The 16,805-nt window shown below is 41.0% G+C and overlaps 2 protein-coding genes across 7 annotated transcripts in view; one reads left to right on the top strand and one right to left on the bottom strand.

Moving 5' to 3' along the window:
- The window catches only part of UTP18 (UTP18 small subunit processome component), a 63,799-nt gene extending 48,134 nt beyond the window's left edge, over positions 1-15,665 (bottom strand). The window contains exons 1-5 of the mRNA XM_065908567.1: positions 15,295-15,665; positions 12,471-12,583; positions 9,533-9,631; positions 6,822-6,889; positions 333-421 (exon numbers count right to left, since the gene is read on the bottom strand). Of these exons, the coding sequence (XP_065764639.1) occupies positions 333-421; positions 6,822-6,889; positions 9,533-9,631; positions 12,471-12,583; positions 15,295-15,660 (735 nt within the window). The 5' untranslated portion in view covers positions 15,661-15,665. The remainder of the gene's footprint in view (positions 1-332; positions 422-6,821; positions 6,890-9,532; positions 9,632-12,470; positions 12,584-15,294) is intronic.
- A 209-nt stretch (positions 15,666-15,874) lies between these two features.
- Positions 15,875-16,805, top strand: part of MBTD1 (mbt domain containing 1) — a 67,314-nt gene continuing 66,383 nt past the window's right edge. For 5 of the 6 annotated variants that reach the window (XM_065908560.1, XM_065908565.1, XM_065908562.1 and 2 more), the window contains exon 1: positions 16,099-16,324. In XM_065908560.1, coding sequence (XP_065764632.1) covers positions 16,304-16,324 — 21 coding nt within the window. In that variant the 5' untranslated portion in view covers positions 16,099-16,303. Of the gene's footprint in view, positions 16,041-16,098; positions 16,325-16,805 lie in introns of those variants that run through there. The other variant, XM_065908564.1, reaches the window with a different exon arrangement.

The raw sequence follows: 16,805 nt of genomic DNA, 5'->3' as shown, positions 1-16,805 counted from the left end.
CTGTAGGAAGAATGGATGAGGAAGAAGTGGAAGTGGAGAGTCTAGCAATGAAACTGTTGCCATGCAGCAGAAACCAGGCTGCTGTGAATAGAAAGGATGAGAAATGCAAAAGGAGGAATCAAGCAAGAATCACAGAAGATTCCTGGGAAGGTAATTTAATGTTACCATTTTTGCAAAAGGAAAAAAAAAAAACCTTACACAAATATTTATCAAGGTAAAAAGACAGGGAGCACATTTAATCCCAGAGATAACAGAAAGCCATAGGTCTGAAAGTAGAAGTACATTGGATTTGAGGTAATTAGCTGGTTTGGTCCAATTTTACTGATTCTCACCTTTAAGATTCCTTTAGGAAGAGATGTAGATGTGGATATGAAATTCCCAGTCCTTTGCAACAAATCATCTTCATCCTCTTCACTTTCATCTAAGTCAAACAAACCCGTAAGTTTATCTTTAGCATCAATGAGATAGCCATCACCTACCCCCAAACACCTGTATTTCAAACTTCAACTCCCCTCCCATTCTCCCAACCTCAATCATTTTATTTAAGCTACAACTGGTAAAAGTAAAACAGCAAAATAAATTTGAAAGAGAAAAAATGACAAATATATCAATGTATATGTTTAAAAGCCTGACTCTGGAATGAAAGGCACACATTCACTACAGTTGACTAAAACAACATGAAATAAAGATAAATTGAGTCAACATTTAAAAAGAGAAACTCATAATTGTGGCAAAACTGGCAACAGGATGAACAGCAGATCTAGCTTAATAATTCACAAAAAAAGAACTAGAACTTTTAGTTGACTGGAAGATCACTGGTAGCAAACCATGTGTCAGAACTTCCAAGAGAGGTAACAGGCCTGCTTTTCCTCTGGAGATGACTGATGATTCTAAGAAAGAAAGCTGAAAAGCTAAGCAGAGTGTTTAAGGTTAAGGGGGCAAAACCTAGCACCAGAAGCCCCCTAGGGTGCCTAAGGGATCCGGTAAACTACCAGGCTCTGAAATTGTTGCCACAAAAGGTAACACATAAAATTAAAGGTGAAATAAAAGAATCATAAGAAAATCTCCCAGGAACTGAAACCCAGCTTTAAAACCTCATACTGTCTCATTAGAATAAAATGTTTTAGGATTGCTAGTACCCCTTGCCCAGCCACTTACCCAAAATCAACTCTAAAAATTCTCTAGAGAAATATATCATTGTCCTAGACCTCTAGTTAATCAACACTACTTTTCTTTAATTGGAGTATAACTGCTTTACCATACTGTGGTAGTTTCTGCCATACAACATCAAGCAGCTATATATATTCCCACTTTGGGAGTCTCCCTCCCATCCCACCCCCATACCATCTCTCCAGGTCATTACAGAGTGCCAAACTGAGCTCCTTGTACTATACAGAAGGTTCCCACTAGTTATCTATTTTACACATGTGTTAGTCACTCAGCTGTGTCCGACTCTTTGTAACCCCATGGACTGTAGCACACGGCTTCTCTGTCCATGGAATTCTCCAGCCAAGAATACTGGAGTGAGTAGCTACGCCCTTCTCCAGGGGATCTTCCAGACCCAGGGATCGAACCTGTGTCTCCTCCATTGCAGGTAGATTCTTTACCACCTGAGCCACCAGGGCAGCCCCATTTCACACACAGTAATGTATACAAGTCAATGCTACTCTCTCAATTCATCCCATCTTCCCTTCCGCACATGTCCAAAAGTCTGTTCTCTACATCCGTGTCTTCTATTCCTGCCCTGCAAATAGGTGCAGTACCATTTTTCTATTTGATAACTATTTTTCATGTACAATGCCCACCACTCAATGAAACAGAACCAGGTCAGTAATGACAAGGTGAATATAATCTAACTGAAAACCTAAGGAAAAACAAACAATCCTCACAGGAGATCTAGATAATGGAGTTATCAGACAAAAAAAAATTAAATATTGTGTTTAAAACTTAAAGAAAGAGAGATCAGGTCTGTGGTTTCCAGAGACTGGTGAGAGGAACATGAGAGGAAATTGGATGAAGGCAGGCAAAAAGGTACAAGTTTTCAGTTAGAAGATCAGTAAGTACTAGGGATATAATATACAACATGATAAATATAACTCTGCTATATGCTATATATCAAAGTTGTTAAGATATAAATCCTAAGACATCTCATCACAAAGAAAAATATTTCTTTTCTATGTCTATAACTTTTTATCTATATGAGATGATGGATGTTCACATACACTAAACTTATTTTGGTGATCATTTCATGATGTATGTAAGTCAAATCATTACACTGTACACCTTAAACTTATGCAGTGTTGTATGTCAATTATCTCAATAAGACTGAAAGGAAAAGAAAAATTTTAAAAATTAAAACTTCATTTTTAACATTTAAAAGACATATTTTACACATTTGAAAAACAAGACTCAGAAGTAAGTCAGAAAACTAGATGACTAAAAAAAAGAACCAGGCACTTCTCTGGCAGTTAAGACTTTGCCTTCCAATGCAGGGGGTAAGAGTTTGATCCTTGGTTAGGGGGCAAAGATCCCACATGCCTCTAGGCCAAAAAACCAAAACACAAAACAGAAGCAATACTGTAACAAACTCAATACAGACTTAAAAAACAAAACAAAATCTCAGACTATCATAAAAAAAAAATGGAAATTCTAGAACTGAAAAATACAGTAATAAAAATTTAACACCCCAGTGGGTGGTTTTAACAGGTATCAAAATTACATGAAGAGAGAATTAGTGGTCTAGAAAAAGGATCAGAAAAAATTATCCAGACTAAAGCACAGAACGCAAAAAGAAAATACAGAAAAGAATAGTCTACAGCCATGCCACCCTCAATGCATCCAATCATCAGAAAAGAATACACAAAGAATGTTTGTTTTAAAAACATTTTAACATAAATGTAATTGATATCCCAGAAAGAAAGAAAGAATGGAACAAAAACAATTTGAAGAGATAACAGGCAAGAGAAAAGATATCCAGCCAGATTCAAGAGTACTTGTGAAGATCAAGAATACAAAGCAATCTAAAAAGACTGGGGGGAGGGGTAGATAAATTGACAAAACAGCAACAATAAAACAACCACAATATTAATGAATTATTACTGATTACTGCAAGCATATCAGTTTAGCTCAGTTGCGTCCGGCTCTTTGCGAACTGCTGTGGACTGCAGCACGCCAGGCTTCCCTGTCCATCACCAACTCCCAGAGCTTGCTCAAATTCATGTCCATCGAGTCAGTGATGTCATCCAACCATCTCATCCTCTGACGTCCCCTTCTCCTCCTGCCTTCAATCTTTCCCAGCATTAGGGTCTTTTCCAATGAGTCAGTTCTTCGAATCAGGTGGCCAAAGTATTGGAGCTTCAGCATCAGTCTTTCCAATGAATATTCAGGACTGATTTCCTTTAGGATGGACTGGTTGGATCTCCTGCAACCAGAGTTGGACTGGTTGCAGTTCAAGGAACTCTCAAGTGTCTTCTCCAACACCACAGATCAAAACCATCAATTACTTCAGCACTCAACTTTCTTTATCGTCCAACTCTCATATTCATACATGATGACTGGAAAAACCATAGCTTTGACTAGACAGACCTTTGTCAGCAAAGTAATGTCTCTGCTTTTTACCAGGCCATCTAGGTTCTTGCCTGGAGAATCCCAGGGACGGCGGAGCCTGGTGGGTGCCATCCATGTGGTCGAACAGAGTCGGACATGATTGAAGCGACTTAGCAGCAGCAGCAGGTTTGTCGTAGCTGTTCTTCCAAGGAGCAAGCATCTTTTAATTTTATGGCTGCAGTCACCATATGCAGTGATTTTGGAGCCCCCCAAAATAAAGCCTGTCACTGTTTCCATTGCTTCCCCATCTATTTGCCATGAAGTGATGGGACCAGATGCCATGATCTTAGTTTTCTGAATGCTGAGTTTTAAGACAGCTTTTTCACTCTCCTCTTTCACTTTCATCAAGAGGCTCTTTAGTTCCTCTTCACTTTCTGCCATAAGGATGGTATCCTCTGCACATCTGAGGTTATTGATATTTCTCCTAGCAATCTTGATTCCAGCTTGTGCTTCATTGAGTCCATGAAGTACTCTGCATATAAGTTAAATAAGCAAGATGACAATATACAGCCTTGATGTACTCCTTTCCCAATTTGGAACCAGTCTGTTGTTCCATATCTGGTTCTAACTGCAGCTTTTTGATCTGCATACAGATTTCACAGGAGGCAGGTAAGGTGGTCTGATATTTCCATCTGTTTAAGAATTTTCCACAGTTTGCTGTGACCCACATAGTCAAAGACTTTAGTGCAGTCGACAAAGCAGATGTTTTTCTGGAATTCTCTTGCTTTTTCTATGATCCAACGGATCCTAACAGCATTACAATTATGTTTAAGGGGGGGAGGGCAGTATTTCTCTTTTAATCTAGAAACTTCCCTGGCAGTCCAGGAGTTAAGATTCCACACGTTCACTGCAGGGTGCACAGGTCTAATCCCCGGTCAGGGAATTTACATAACAGTGAGCTAACCCACTCCAGTGTTCTTGCCTGGACAATCCCAGGGATGGAGGAGCCTGGTAGGCTGCCTCTATGGGGTCACACAGAGTTGGACACGACTGAAGCGACTTAGCAGCAGCAGCGCCAACAAAGTAATTCAGAAAAAACAAACAATAACCTTAAAAAAACAATAATCTAGTATTTATAGATAAAATCACAAATGGTGGGACTTCTCTGGTGGTCTAGTAGTTAAGAATCTGCCTTAAGGGGACATAGTTAAGTGGTTAAGAATCTCAAGGGACATGAGTTCTATCCTTGGTCTGGGAAGACCCCACATGCCAGGGAGCAACTAAACCCATGTGGTGAACTACTGAGCCCACACCGCAACTACTGAAGCCCACACACTCTAGGGTCTGCACACTGCAATGAAGACTAGCCCCCACTCACTGCAACTAGAGAAAAGCCCACATGCAGCAATGAAGACCTAGCGCAGCCAAAAATTAACTAATTAATTTTTTAAAATAACTGTGAGATTAAAACTGTAAAGCCAGGTTATTATAGTTACCACTCCGCCAATAAGTGTACTTTGGACAAATCACTTCTGTCTTTTTGAACCTTACTCCTGTCATCTGTACAATAAAGGTATTACATTTCAATAACCCAGGTAGTAACAGACTGGCTAACTGTTGACCTAATTCATTTCCCTTTTCTCCTTGGCACAAAGACAAACTCTATTTCCTGGTATTCCATGCAGTTAAGTGTGGCCTCGTGACTGAGTTCTGGCAAAAAAAAAATGTGGGTGAAAGTATCATGTACCACTTCCAGGACAGGTTTTATTAACCTCCCTTGGTGACCTTCTCTCACTTCTCCTATAAGTCAATTGGTAGTCATCAATAGCTTTGGCAACTTTGGAAGACCCAGAATGAAGATGGCAGAATCTCTAAGAATTTGGGCCCCTGAAGTAGAACATGACCTCACCACCCTAATTGTACACACAGAGAAAAAAATTCTACCTGATTAAGCCACTGGGATCTGGGAGAGTTTCTGCTTCAGTGCTATCGTAAAACCTTATCTATAATTACATGGATCTAAAATAGAGCATTCGATGAATGCAGTATTCTAAAATGGATAATAAAATTATATTTCATACAGGAAGATAAACTGGTGATCAAAGTTTGTAATTATGTCATGTAAAAAAAAGTGATGACAAGATGATTAACATACAAAAAAAAAAAAACACCTTGGAAAAATATTTCTCAAATAACAGAGTTTCATATGAAAGAGAGGTAAGATCATATCACTTCAAAATGTAGGACTAGAGAGTAGGAAGATTAAATTTCAAAATAGTTAAAAATTACAACAATTAGTTCTTAAAGAGGAAAAGAGTAAGAAACAGCCAAATAAAGAGCACAACATTATTTGAAATATTTAAGCAGAGGCTAAGTTATCATCTAGCAGCTGTTGTGGAAATGCTTCTTGCAGTGGATAAAGCCAGGTTACATCACTAAGAGTCCCTCAACCTCTAAACGTATCTAGTTGGAAACCAGAAGGTAAGTTTCTACTTATTAACTGATTGAGTTTTCTATAAGAACTGTATAAAACTGGTTCCTTGTAAGGGCTCCCTATACTTGAATACCAGGACTGACATGGGTTGGGGGAAGGGAGGGAGAGGTGATGACAATAATCAAATAGAAATTCATCAGCTATCAAAGATGCTAAAAAAGAAGCTTCTGTATTACAATGAAAGGATATACTGCAGAATCCCTCAAGGATTTCAAAGGTCAATTCCAAGTCTAAAATTTTTAACTCCAAAAACTCATATCAGGTCTTGGCCAAACCATAACATCTAAACTCAAAGATCTTAACAGTAGAAAACAGGTTTAGTACAAGTTAAACTTAAAATCCGGAGTTGAAAAATAGGTTTTTAGAAAGTATGTAATCATCTAGGCCTGACCTGACAGGTGCTCCTTAGCAAAACATTCCATCTCCTAGTGGGCAGTGAGATCAGTTGCTCATGTCTTTGGAAGGGGCTCTGAATCAAGAAATAACACTACTACTTATTTTTTTTTTTACTTAATCCTATGCCATAATGTAACATAGTTCTGTTGAGGAAAAACATAATAAAATTTATCCATTATTGCCTTTACAAGTAAAGAATATGCTACTGAGTCTTAGATTATTGTAAAAGAGTTTCCCTCAGAGAAATGGTAGACTTCAAAACCAGGTATTAAAAAAAAAAAAAAAGACATTTCAAACATTAATGAGTCTCATGAGAAACCTCAAATAAAAACAGAACAAGAATAGGAATCTATTTACCAATTTAAACAGAGGTGTCAACACTCACCATCTGAAGGTGTTTTCCACTTATTGGCCTCTGCCCAGGCAGGTACTCCCCCCATAGCATGCTGAAATCTAAGCAAAAACATAAAATTTTGCAGGGACCAATTTATACTTTGGTACATTCAAAGAATATAGGTCAGAACACAAACAGAATCTCTTCCAAAGTAGTTCTTATCTTGAAGGACAGAAGGGTTAGTCACACAGGATATTCCCAACCTACCTAAATTGATAACCATCTAAACTAGTCCTGGATACAGGACACCTGGATACATATTTGTTGTTACTAATTAAATTTGCTGTTGCCTTATTTGCACATATAAACATGCCAGATTTGGTGATTAAGTAAAGAAATGGAAGTTTCTTTGTGGTTATAAATCAATGCTATCGTACACAGAGTACACAATAGTAGAACACGTCTAAAAGAAAATGATCAGATTGGTAAAATAAACAAAACTTCATTGTATATCCTTTGACTAAAATGGGAGCACTTCGCCCTGGGAAAATAAGCTCCAGGAGAAGCATGCTAATTATATTCTGGTATGTAGAAGGCTGCAAAAATCATTCTAATTGTTTAAAACAGAATCATAGACAAGTCCACCAAACTAAGCCCACTGTACAAAATGTATGAAACTATTTTCAAAAGCTGGACAAAAGGCAACATAAGACTGTGATCCCTAAGGGAAGAGAAATAACAAGGGGAGCCACACCATTACTGGGATTTTCCCCTCAAGGCATTTTTATAAGACCCTGACACAGAGGCAAGGGGAAAAAGATCAGACTTGAAAGAAGCTGAGACAACAGGAATTGGAGGGGCAATCAACTATAGAAGAGGAAGAGAAAGAGCTCCAGAAATTTGCACAGGGGATCCACAGACACTTCTGAATACTAAGCTACACACTCATAGAATAAAATTCCATGAGGTCAAGCAAGGAACTATTAGAGGGATCTAAGTTGCACAGAACCAAAGTTCAGACATTTGAGTTCAACTGGTCAGAGGAAGGGTCCTTATGGAACACTCAGGGCATTCAGCAGAGATCCCAGGAAGGTCACATCACCAGCCTAGAATAAATGCTACTCTAATAGAAGAAATCGCTAAAAAAAAGTCTTGAAAGGATCAAAGTGATTTCCATGTCATTTAACTGCCTGCCAAGACAAAGTTAAACACACATTAAAAACAAAAAACACACACACACAAAAAATAAATATATAAAAACAAAAAACAAAATCCAGGCACTGAACAACATTCACACTGCCCAGAATACAATCAAAATTATTAGATTTACAAAGAAGCAGAAAAATATGAACCATAACCAGACAAAAAAGCAGTCAACAGAAACAGAAATGAAAGACCTGACAGAATTAGCACTCAAGGACTTGGAAGTAACTAATACACATAAAAAGAAATGAAACTGTGCCATTTGCAGAAATGTGGATGAGTCTAGAGACTGTCACAAAGTGAAGTGTGTCAGAAAGAGAAAAACAAACACCATGTCATATTGCTTATATGTGAAATCTAGAAAAATGATACAGATGAACTTATCAGCAAAGCAGACAGACACACAGATATAGAGAACAAGAGTATGGTATGGATGGGGGCGGAGGGGTGGGGAGGATGAACTGGGGGATTGGGATTGACATATATACACTATGCACAAAATAGATAACTAATGAGAACCTAATGCATAGCACAGGACAGTCTACTCAATGCTCTGTGGTACCTAAATGAGAAGGAAATCCAAAAAGAGAGGGGATAGAGGTATACATATAGCTGATTCACTTTGCTATACAGCAGAAACACAACATTGTAGAGCAACTATACTCCAATAAAAATTAATAAAAAATAAAACAGCTAATACAAATATATTCAAGTATTTAAAGGATGTATGAACACAATAAAAGGAAAAATATCAACTAATCATAACAAAACAAAAGGTCTAGTTGAAACGATCTTCTCAAGCTGGAAAATATCTGACATAACAAATTCACTAAATGGGTTTAACAGACTGAAAAAGCTACATACTGTATTATTGTATTTATATGACATTCTGGAAAAAGCAAATCTATAAAGACAAAAAATGGATCAACGCTTGTCAGGGGCCAACAGAGTTAGAAGATGAAAAGAGAATGCTGACTATCATGGGGTATAAAAGAACATTCTGAGTGAAAGCAATGTTCTCTTTCTTGATTCCATATATTAATTGTCATGGGTTTACCTGACTGTACCTGCTAAACAAAATTTACAGAATGATACTTTAAAAGGGTGAATTTCAATATATGTAAATTATACTGCAATAAATCTGTCAAAATATAGTGATAATGTAATAAATCTCTAGGAATATAAAAAAAATGTTCAGTACAAAAAAATAAAAATATCTTAAAATACTTTTAAAGGTACACAAGTTTGAATTAAAAAAATGTTTCAGTATAAAATCATTATTTTAAAATATGTATTTCCCAGTTCTGTTCAACTGAAAGAGCCAGAAGTTGTGGGAAAGAGATGACTTACCACATACCAACCAGCAAGTGAACGGCACCACTGAGCACACTGGACAGTGGGACGCCAAGGTTTTTGTACTTGTGTTCTCTCTACGCTCCCTCATAATAGAGTGTAATCATTTCCCAAGGACAATTCTTTTATGATTCAAAATGGAAATCTGACTACCCAAGAAGCTGTTACAGCCAAAGGTTGAACAAGTCAAAATAAAATACACTTACTCTTCTTTAAGTCTCTTTTGAAGCTCATCTTTCGAAAGTTGATTTTCATTGGCATTTTTCATCATATCTTTCCGAAAACGATTGTTCATCATGTCAACCCTACAAAAAAAGTAGAACAGTATGCTTTAGATAACTTAAAGAATTAACATTAACAGTTGTTGCCGTTAGTATTTGGAGCAAACACAGGCCAAAATTTTAAGATGTGGAACATCTCAAATAAACATTTTTCATTCTTCCTAAAAGGAGATCTCTAATATTTCATGTCACCTAATTCACCCTCTGGTGAGCTATTTCAAATTCATGACTTCTCTAGACACAGCTTACAGCCATTCACCAAAATTAATTCCAGGTAAATCAGAATTAAATACAAAAAACCCAAACCTTAAAATACTATGAAGGAAAAATATAGGTAAATATTTTTCTCTCTGATGCAGAACTTTTTACTATTAAAATCAGCAAAAAGAAAAAAAAAGATTTCACTACATATATACTTGAATATTCTGTGCCAAACAATATTAAAACAAACTTAAAAGCAAACAAAAAGCGAAAAGATGAGCTTCTCTGGTGGCTCACTGGTAAGCAATCTACCTGCAGGAGACTCAGGTTGGATCCCTGATCTGGGAAGATCCCACATACTGTGGGCACCACAACTACTGAGCCTGAGCTTTAGAGCCTGGGAACTACTTTAGAGCCTGCAACGACTGAGACCATGAGCCACAGCTACAGAAGCCCACATGCCCTAGAGAAGCCACCACAATGAGAAGTTCACACACTGCACTAGAGAATAGTCCTCACTCTCCACAACTAGAGAAAAGCCCAAGCAACATCAAAGACACGGCACAGTCAAAAATAAATAAATAAAATTATACAGTTTTTAAAGCTAGAAGATAATGTGTGATAAATTTGACATTAAAAGGTATGAAATTCTCAATTATGTAAGGAACTAATATACTAAAATCATTAATAAACAGTCTCATCCTGCCATATGCAACAAGATGGATGAACACTATGTGAAACAAAACAGACATGGAAGAAAAATACTGCATGATCTCACTTGTGTGTGGACTGTGAAGAGTAGAACAGACAGAAGCAAAGAGTGGAATGATGATTACCAGGGGTGAGCAGGTAGACGAAACAGGGAGATGTTGATCAAAGAGTACAAAGCTGCAGTTATGTAGGATAGAGAGCTAATGCAAAGCATGACTACAGTTAGTATCACACACTGGAATTTGCAAAGTGAGGAGACTTCAAATGCTCTCACTACAAATAAAAATGGTAACTCTTTGAAGAGGTGGAAATGCAATTAATTCACATGACTGCAGTAATAACTTCACTATGTATAGCCAATTATGTTGTCCACTTTAAACACATACTTTTACTTGAAAAGTACACAAAAAGAAAGTGTTTAGTAGACAAACAAGCAAAGACACGAGAGACTACTTTTAAGAAATACCAATGACTAACAAAAACTGAATTTCTCAACAAAAATTAAGTAGGTATTTCCCACCCATTAAACTGACAAGGTCTGAAAACAGAGAAATTACGGCTTTTAAAAAGGAGTAAAACAGATACTTTTCAATTGAAAAGTAAACTGGTAGAACTTCAGTCAGCCTGGTAGTAATTGTCAACAACCTTACAAATGTCTACTCTTTGATGATTCTACCTCTGAAAGACTGGAGCCACATCCTCTGCTTCCTTTTCACACCTACCCTCTTTCCTCACTGCATCCTCATCCTCACCCCCAACTCCATCATCACTGCACTCCTTCAAGGGGGCAGCAATGGAATATCTGGCATCCAGTTCTAATATGTGGTGGCAGGGTTCAATAAAGAAGCTCCTTGGCCCCAGTGATGCTGCACATTTATCTGTCTGTGGCTTCAACTTCTGGCCTTAGATTTCATAAATTCATTTTCTAATTTAAAAGAAAAAAGAATCTACCTTAAATAATTTTAAAAGAGAAAGGTTTATGCATAAACATGCCCATCTCAACATCAATTTATTTAAAAAAATAACTTACCCAACAACAGCTATGTAATTATAGTTAAATCATACAATAGATTATAATATATCCATTTTAAAGTGTTTATAAAGTTTTTTTTTTTTTAATTAGGGAGAAATGCTTGTAATACAGTACATTCTCCCTATGTGTGCGTGCTTGCTATGTTGTTTCAGTCGTGTCCAACTCTTTGCAACCCTATGGAGTTGGCGCCCGCCAGGCTCTTCTGCCCATGGAATTCTCTAAGCAAGAATACTGGAGTGGGTTGCCATGCCCTTCTCCAGGAGATCTTTCCAACCCAGGGAAAGATTCCAAATCCGTGTCTCTTACATCTCTTGCATTGGTAGGCGAGTTCTTTACCACTAGCACCACCAGGGAAGCCCATGTAAAGTATGGTTAAATCATATAATGGATAATGTATCCATTTTAAAGTGTTCATAAAGGTATTTTTAAACTGGGGAGACATGCTTGCAATACAATACATTCTCATCAATTAAAGTACATACTGTGCATGGTGGCTAATTGTTTTTAGTCTTTTCTCTATTTCAGGCATGTGTTAAGAGCTCTACACACATTATTTAATCTCAGGAGCCTTCTGATATAGTTACTATCTCCATTTTACAAAGCAGAAAAAATATGTTCCAAACTGGCCTGTAGTCAGTTAGGAACTGGCCAAATTGGGAAGCAAACTCAGGTCTGACCTCCAAACACTGTGCTCTCTTAGCTTTTCTATAGAGCACAGAAGAGAGGAGAGATGCATGCCAACATGTTAATGGTGGTTCTCCCTCAGTGATGGGATTATGAATGATCTTTGCCATATACTTTCCAGTACTTTTAAAATCTTCACATAATCACATATTCAGATAGAGAACTTTCTTAAAACCTTGAAAAACAACTTCTGAAGCATCCAGAGGGATTCCAGAAAAAAATTAGGCAACCTACATCTCCTCATCTTCATCTTCTTCATCCAGCCAAACTGGTTTCTTTTGAGGTAGAAAATTATCTTTTGCTTCCTTCTCCACTTCTGAGTCATCTGAGTCTTCCTGTACTTGAACCTAGAGAAGACAAAATACCCACAAGCACTGAATCTTCCATATCTCACGGTGGCAGCCTTTGTAGTTACATTGTTTGTAGAATGCTTTGTTTCTATGGCCCTCTGATCAAATTATGGGAGAGAACGCTACCACAGCAAATACTGGAGGCAGAACAGAAAACCAGATTAGAGAAATGCACCACCCACTGGACAGGTAAGGTAAGATAGATTAGTCTAGGAGAAAAAGTCAACTTGCTGAGAAAACCTCTGAGTAAAAGGTAAGTTAGATAAAAGAGCAGGGAAAATCACAGAACTACACAGATCACAGGTTCAGAGGCAGACTGACACCAAAGATAAAATAACATGATTGAACATCATGACTAAACCATATTTCATATTCTTAGACACAGTTCTCTATTTTTCTTAACTGTTCTTGATCCCCTACCTACTCAAAAAACTTTATACTACACAATCAAATCTAAATCTAGACCACAGAATTTCCCCTGAAGTGAGCTTGAACTTTCCCAAAACCACATGATAGGAATATTCAAATGATTTATACCTGCTCTATTACTAGCCTATGATCCTTCAAAGCCCAACAAATCCCACTTCACAGTTTCTTTTCCTGACTGGGAAACTATCACATAGTTCAGCATTTTCCCAGTAGTATTTCTCTATCTCCTAGCTAGATTCTGCAACTTCTCCTGTAAGCACCCAAAGGAGGTTCTGACAATCAACTGATACTTGCTAGGTCTGTGTTCCTTTATCAAACTGAATAATTCAGGAAGGCTTTGCTTCACTACCCTATGTATTATTTTATAGGCTCCCTCTACACAAATTTAATCTTCCTTTCTTGAATGTCTTTTCTTTTCTTCAGCATTTCACTGACATAGCTGAGTTTTATCTTCTGCCTCTGCCACTAGTATCTGACTCCAAAAGGGCAGGGATGTTTGCCAGTTTTTGTTCATTGCTGTTTCTCTTCCAGTGCCTAGAAATTGCCTAGGACTTCCTATCTTGGAAGATAAGCCAGATAAAGGATTTTTTTTTTAAAAGCGTGCAAAAAAAATATAATCAATCAATCCTGCTATTTTAACTTATATGCAGAGTACATCATGAGAAATGCTGGGCTAAAGGAAGCACAAGCTGGAATCAAGATTGCTGGGAGAAATATCAATAAACTCAGATATGCAGATGACACCACCCTTATGGCAGAAAGTGAAGAAGAACTAAAGAGCCTCTTGATGAAAGTTAAAGAGGAGAGTGAAAAAGTTGGCTAAAAGCTCAACATTCAGAAAACTAAGATCATGGCATCCGGTCCCATCACTTCAAGGCAAATAGATGGGGAAACAGTGGCAACAGTGGCTGACTTCATTTGGGGGGGCTCCAAAATCACTGCAGATGGTGACTGCAGCCATGAAATGAAAAGACGCTTACTCCTTGGAAGGAAAGTTATGACTAACCTATACAGCATATTTAAAAGCAGAGACATTACTTTGTCAACAAAGGTCCGTCTAGTCAAGGTTATGGTTTTTCCAGTAGTCATGTGTGGATGTCAGAGTTGGGACTATAAAGAAAGTTGAGGGCCAAAGAATCGATGCTTCTGAACTGTGGTGTTGGAGAAGACTCTTGAGAGTCCCTTGGACGGCAAGGAGATCCAACCAGTCCATCCTAAAGGATGGGTGTTCATTGGAAGGACTGATGTTGAAGGTGAAGCTCCAGTACTTTGGCCACCTGATGTGAAGAGCTGACTCATTGGAAAAAACCCTGATGTTGGGAAAGATTGAGGGCAGAAGGGGACGGCAGAGAATGAGATGGTTGGATGACATCACCGACTCAATGGACATGGGTTTGGGTACACTCCAGCAGTTGGTGGTGGACACGGAGGCCTGGCGTGCTGCGGTTCATGGGGTCGTAGAGTCGGACACGACTGAGCGACTGAACCGAACTAAATCATGCGGGGTTTTCACCACCAGGAAAAGAATCTGCCGCCAAATTGGCTCACAAATATTTAAAAGACGAATACAAAAGCTGGCCAGGCAATCACTTGGTATGATTGTTAAAACATCAGACAGAGCCCCAGGCCTGCGCGCAGGAATTCTAATTCCACAAACAGACTGGCAGTCCTGTGCCCAGGAATTCTGATTTCGCAAACGACGCGGAACTCCTGAATCACTGCATAGTATTGAGGCAGGTGATGCAACGACTAAGGGGGAGAAGATAGTGGGGATGAGCCACGAAAGATGCTCACGATTAAAACAGTCTAAACGAGTATGCGGGTTTCCCAGGTGGCTCTAGTAGTAAAGAACCCGCCTGCCAATGCAGGAGACTTAAAAGACGCGAGTTCGATCCCTGGATCCGGAAGATCCCCGGGAGAAGGCATGACAATCCACTCCAATAATCTTGCCTAGAGAATCCCATGGACAGAGGAGCCTGGTGGGCTACAATCCACAGTGCTGCAGAGTCGGACAGGACTGAAACGACTGTAAGCGCGCGCACGCAAACGAGTATGTATTGAGCGCCTACTGGATACCTGGCGCAACGGCCGGCGAAGAAAGGCGCGGTCTCCGCCCTCCCAGGGCTTTAAGGCTGGCACCCCAGGGCGCCCGTGTTCCCGGCTCCCTACCACCTGAGCGCTTCCATGCACCGCAGGCTCCGCTCCCCAGCGCCCAGGCTCCGCCCTCGGGGGCTCGCAGCCCACCCCGGGCCCAAGCCGCTCGAGGCGGCGTCCCTCACCCGCGGGCACCGCAGACGCCGCAGCAGCGCGTCCTCGTCGTCCTCCACGTCGCCGAAGACCAGCTCCTCCAGGCACCGCTCTACTGCCGGCTTGTCCTTCTCCAGCGTCAGACGGTTCCGCAGTCGGAGCCGTTTCTCCTCCTCCGAGGCAACTGAGATTGCAGCGGCCGCCGCGCGCGGCCAGGCCAGCGACTTTCGCTGGCATGAGGGGGCAGCTTTTCGGGGCGGCCCGCCCCATCGCGCTCCGGCTCTCCCGTCTGGCCTCGCTTGGGTCTTACGGTCCTGTCTCACTCGGCGCCTTCTTTCTGGCGGCATCTTTGGGTTTGAGAAGAAACGCAGGCGCTCACGTGGAACCTCACTGCGCATGAGCAGAGGCCGCAGGTGGCCGGAAGAAGGTTGCACCGCCTTTGAGCACGTGACCAACACTGTGCTCTTGTGTAACGCCCACTCCCCTCGCGAGCCCCTCCCCGTGTGGGAGTTCCTCCGGGAGGACCAATCTTCCGGGTGGAGGGGGAAGAGGCGTGACTGGAGTGGAAATTTTTTTCCAACATAACTTCGCAGCTGTAACTGATTGAAAGGATAGAAAGAAAGACAGAGATGACAGGCTGAAACTTTTACTCTTTCTCCTGCCTTTTTAACCACTCGACTTACACGAGCCCCATTCGCCTTTTCCACCCCTTCGTGTTGGTACGACCCTTGGAGTACGGAGCCTGCAGAGGGTCCCACGCTGGAAGACAGAGAGGAGGGTATGTAGGGAAGCGGGCCAATCGGGGCGCGGGTCACGGCGCAGGCGCGCTGGGGAGGGAGGGCTATGCTAATGTTGTTGATATCCTGGGGCCACCCGAGTTAAAGGGGGGAAATCCGGGGGTTGCCGTAGCCACCACCAGTCTGGGCCCAGCCGGGGCTCCCCTGTAGTCGCCGTAGTCCCGGGGAGAGGCGCCTGCCCCCAGCTCGGGAGGGGGCGCCGCGGGCCCGGGGAGCACGGACAACCCCTACCCATGAGGCCCTGATGGAAAACACAAAGGATCTGGTGAGAGCCGAGCGCGGCAGCTGCTTTGTGTGCCAGGTGGGGGGGACGCCCGCAGCTCCCTGACCCCAGGAACCCGTGCAGCCCCCTGACCCTGCTCCCAGGCCTGCTTCTCTTATCCCACGCCCCCTCCACCTCCGGAGCCCCCCTCCCCCTGCCGGCCGTTAAACGATTGGGGGGTGTCCCCTCCCCCCACTCCCTTCAGCCCTGGACTCTTCAGGGTTCTCCGTATCCCCTTCACTATCTGGAAAACAAATTTTAGAAGAAAGTTCTTCTCTTCATTCCACCCCACCCCACCCCCCTTAGCTCTGGCTGGGGGAGAAAGACTGGATTTGAGACTTCCTTTTTTGGCCGCCCAGGGTCGGGGAGAGGAGTCCTCACGTCTCCCGCGGGGCAGACTTTGGGTGCTTTGCGTGGGAAGGCGCCTCAAGGCTGTGGGGCAGGCGCCGCGAGGCGTTTCGCACGTGGAGGTGGAAAAATTGAA

Source organism: Muntiacus reevesi, chromosome 18 (genome assembly GCF_963930625.1).
Source record: "Muntiacus reevesi chromosome 18, mMunRee1.1, whole genome shotgun sequence".
Classification (NCBI taxonomy): Eukaryota; Metazoa; Chordata; class Mammalia; order Artiodactyla; family Cervidae; genus Muntiacus; species Muntiacus reevesi.
This window is presented reverse-complemented; position numbering and strand designations above follow the sequence as displayed.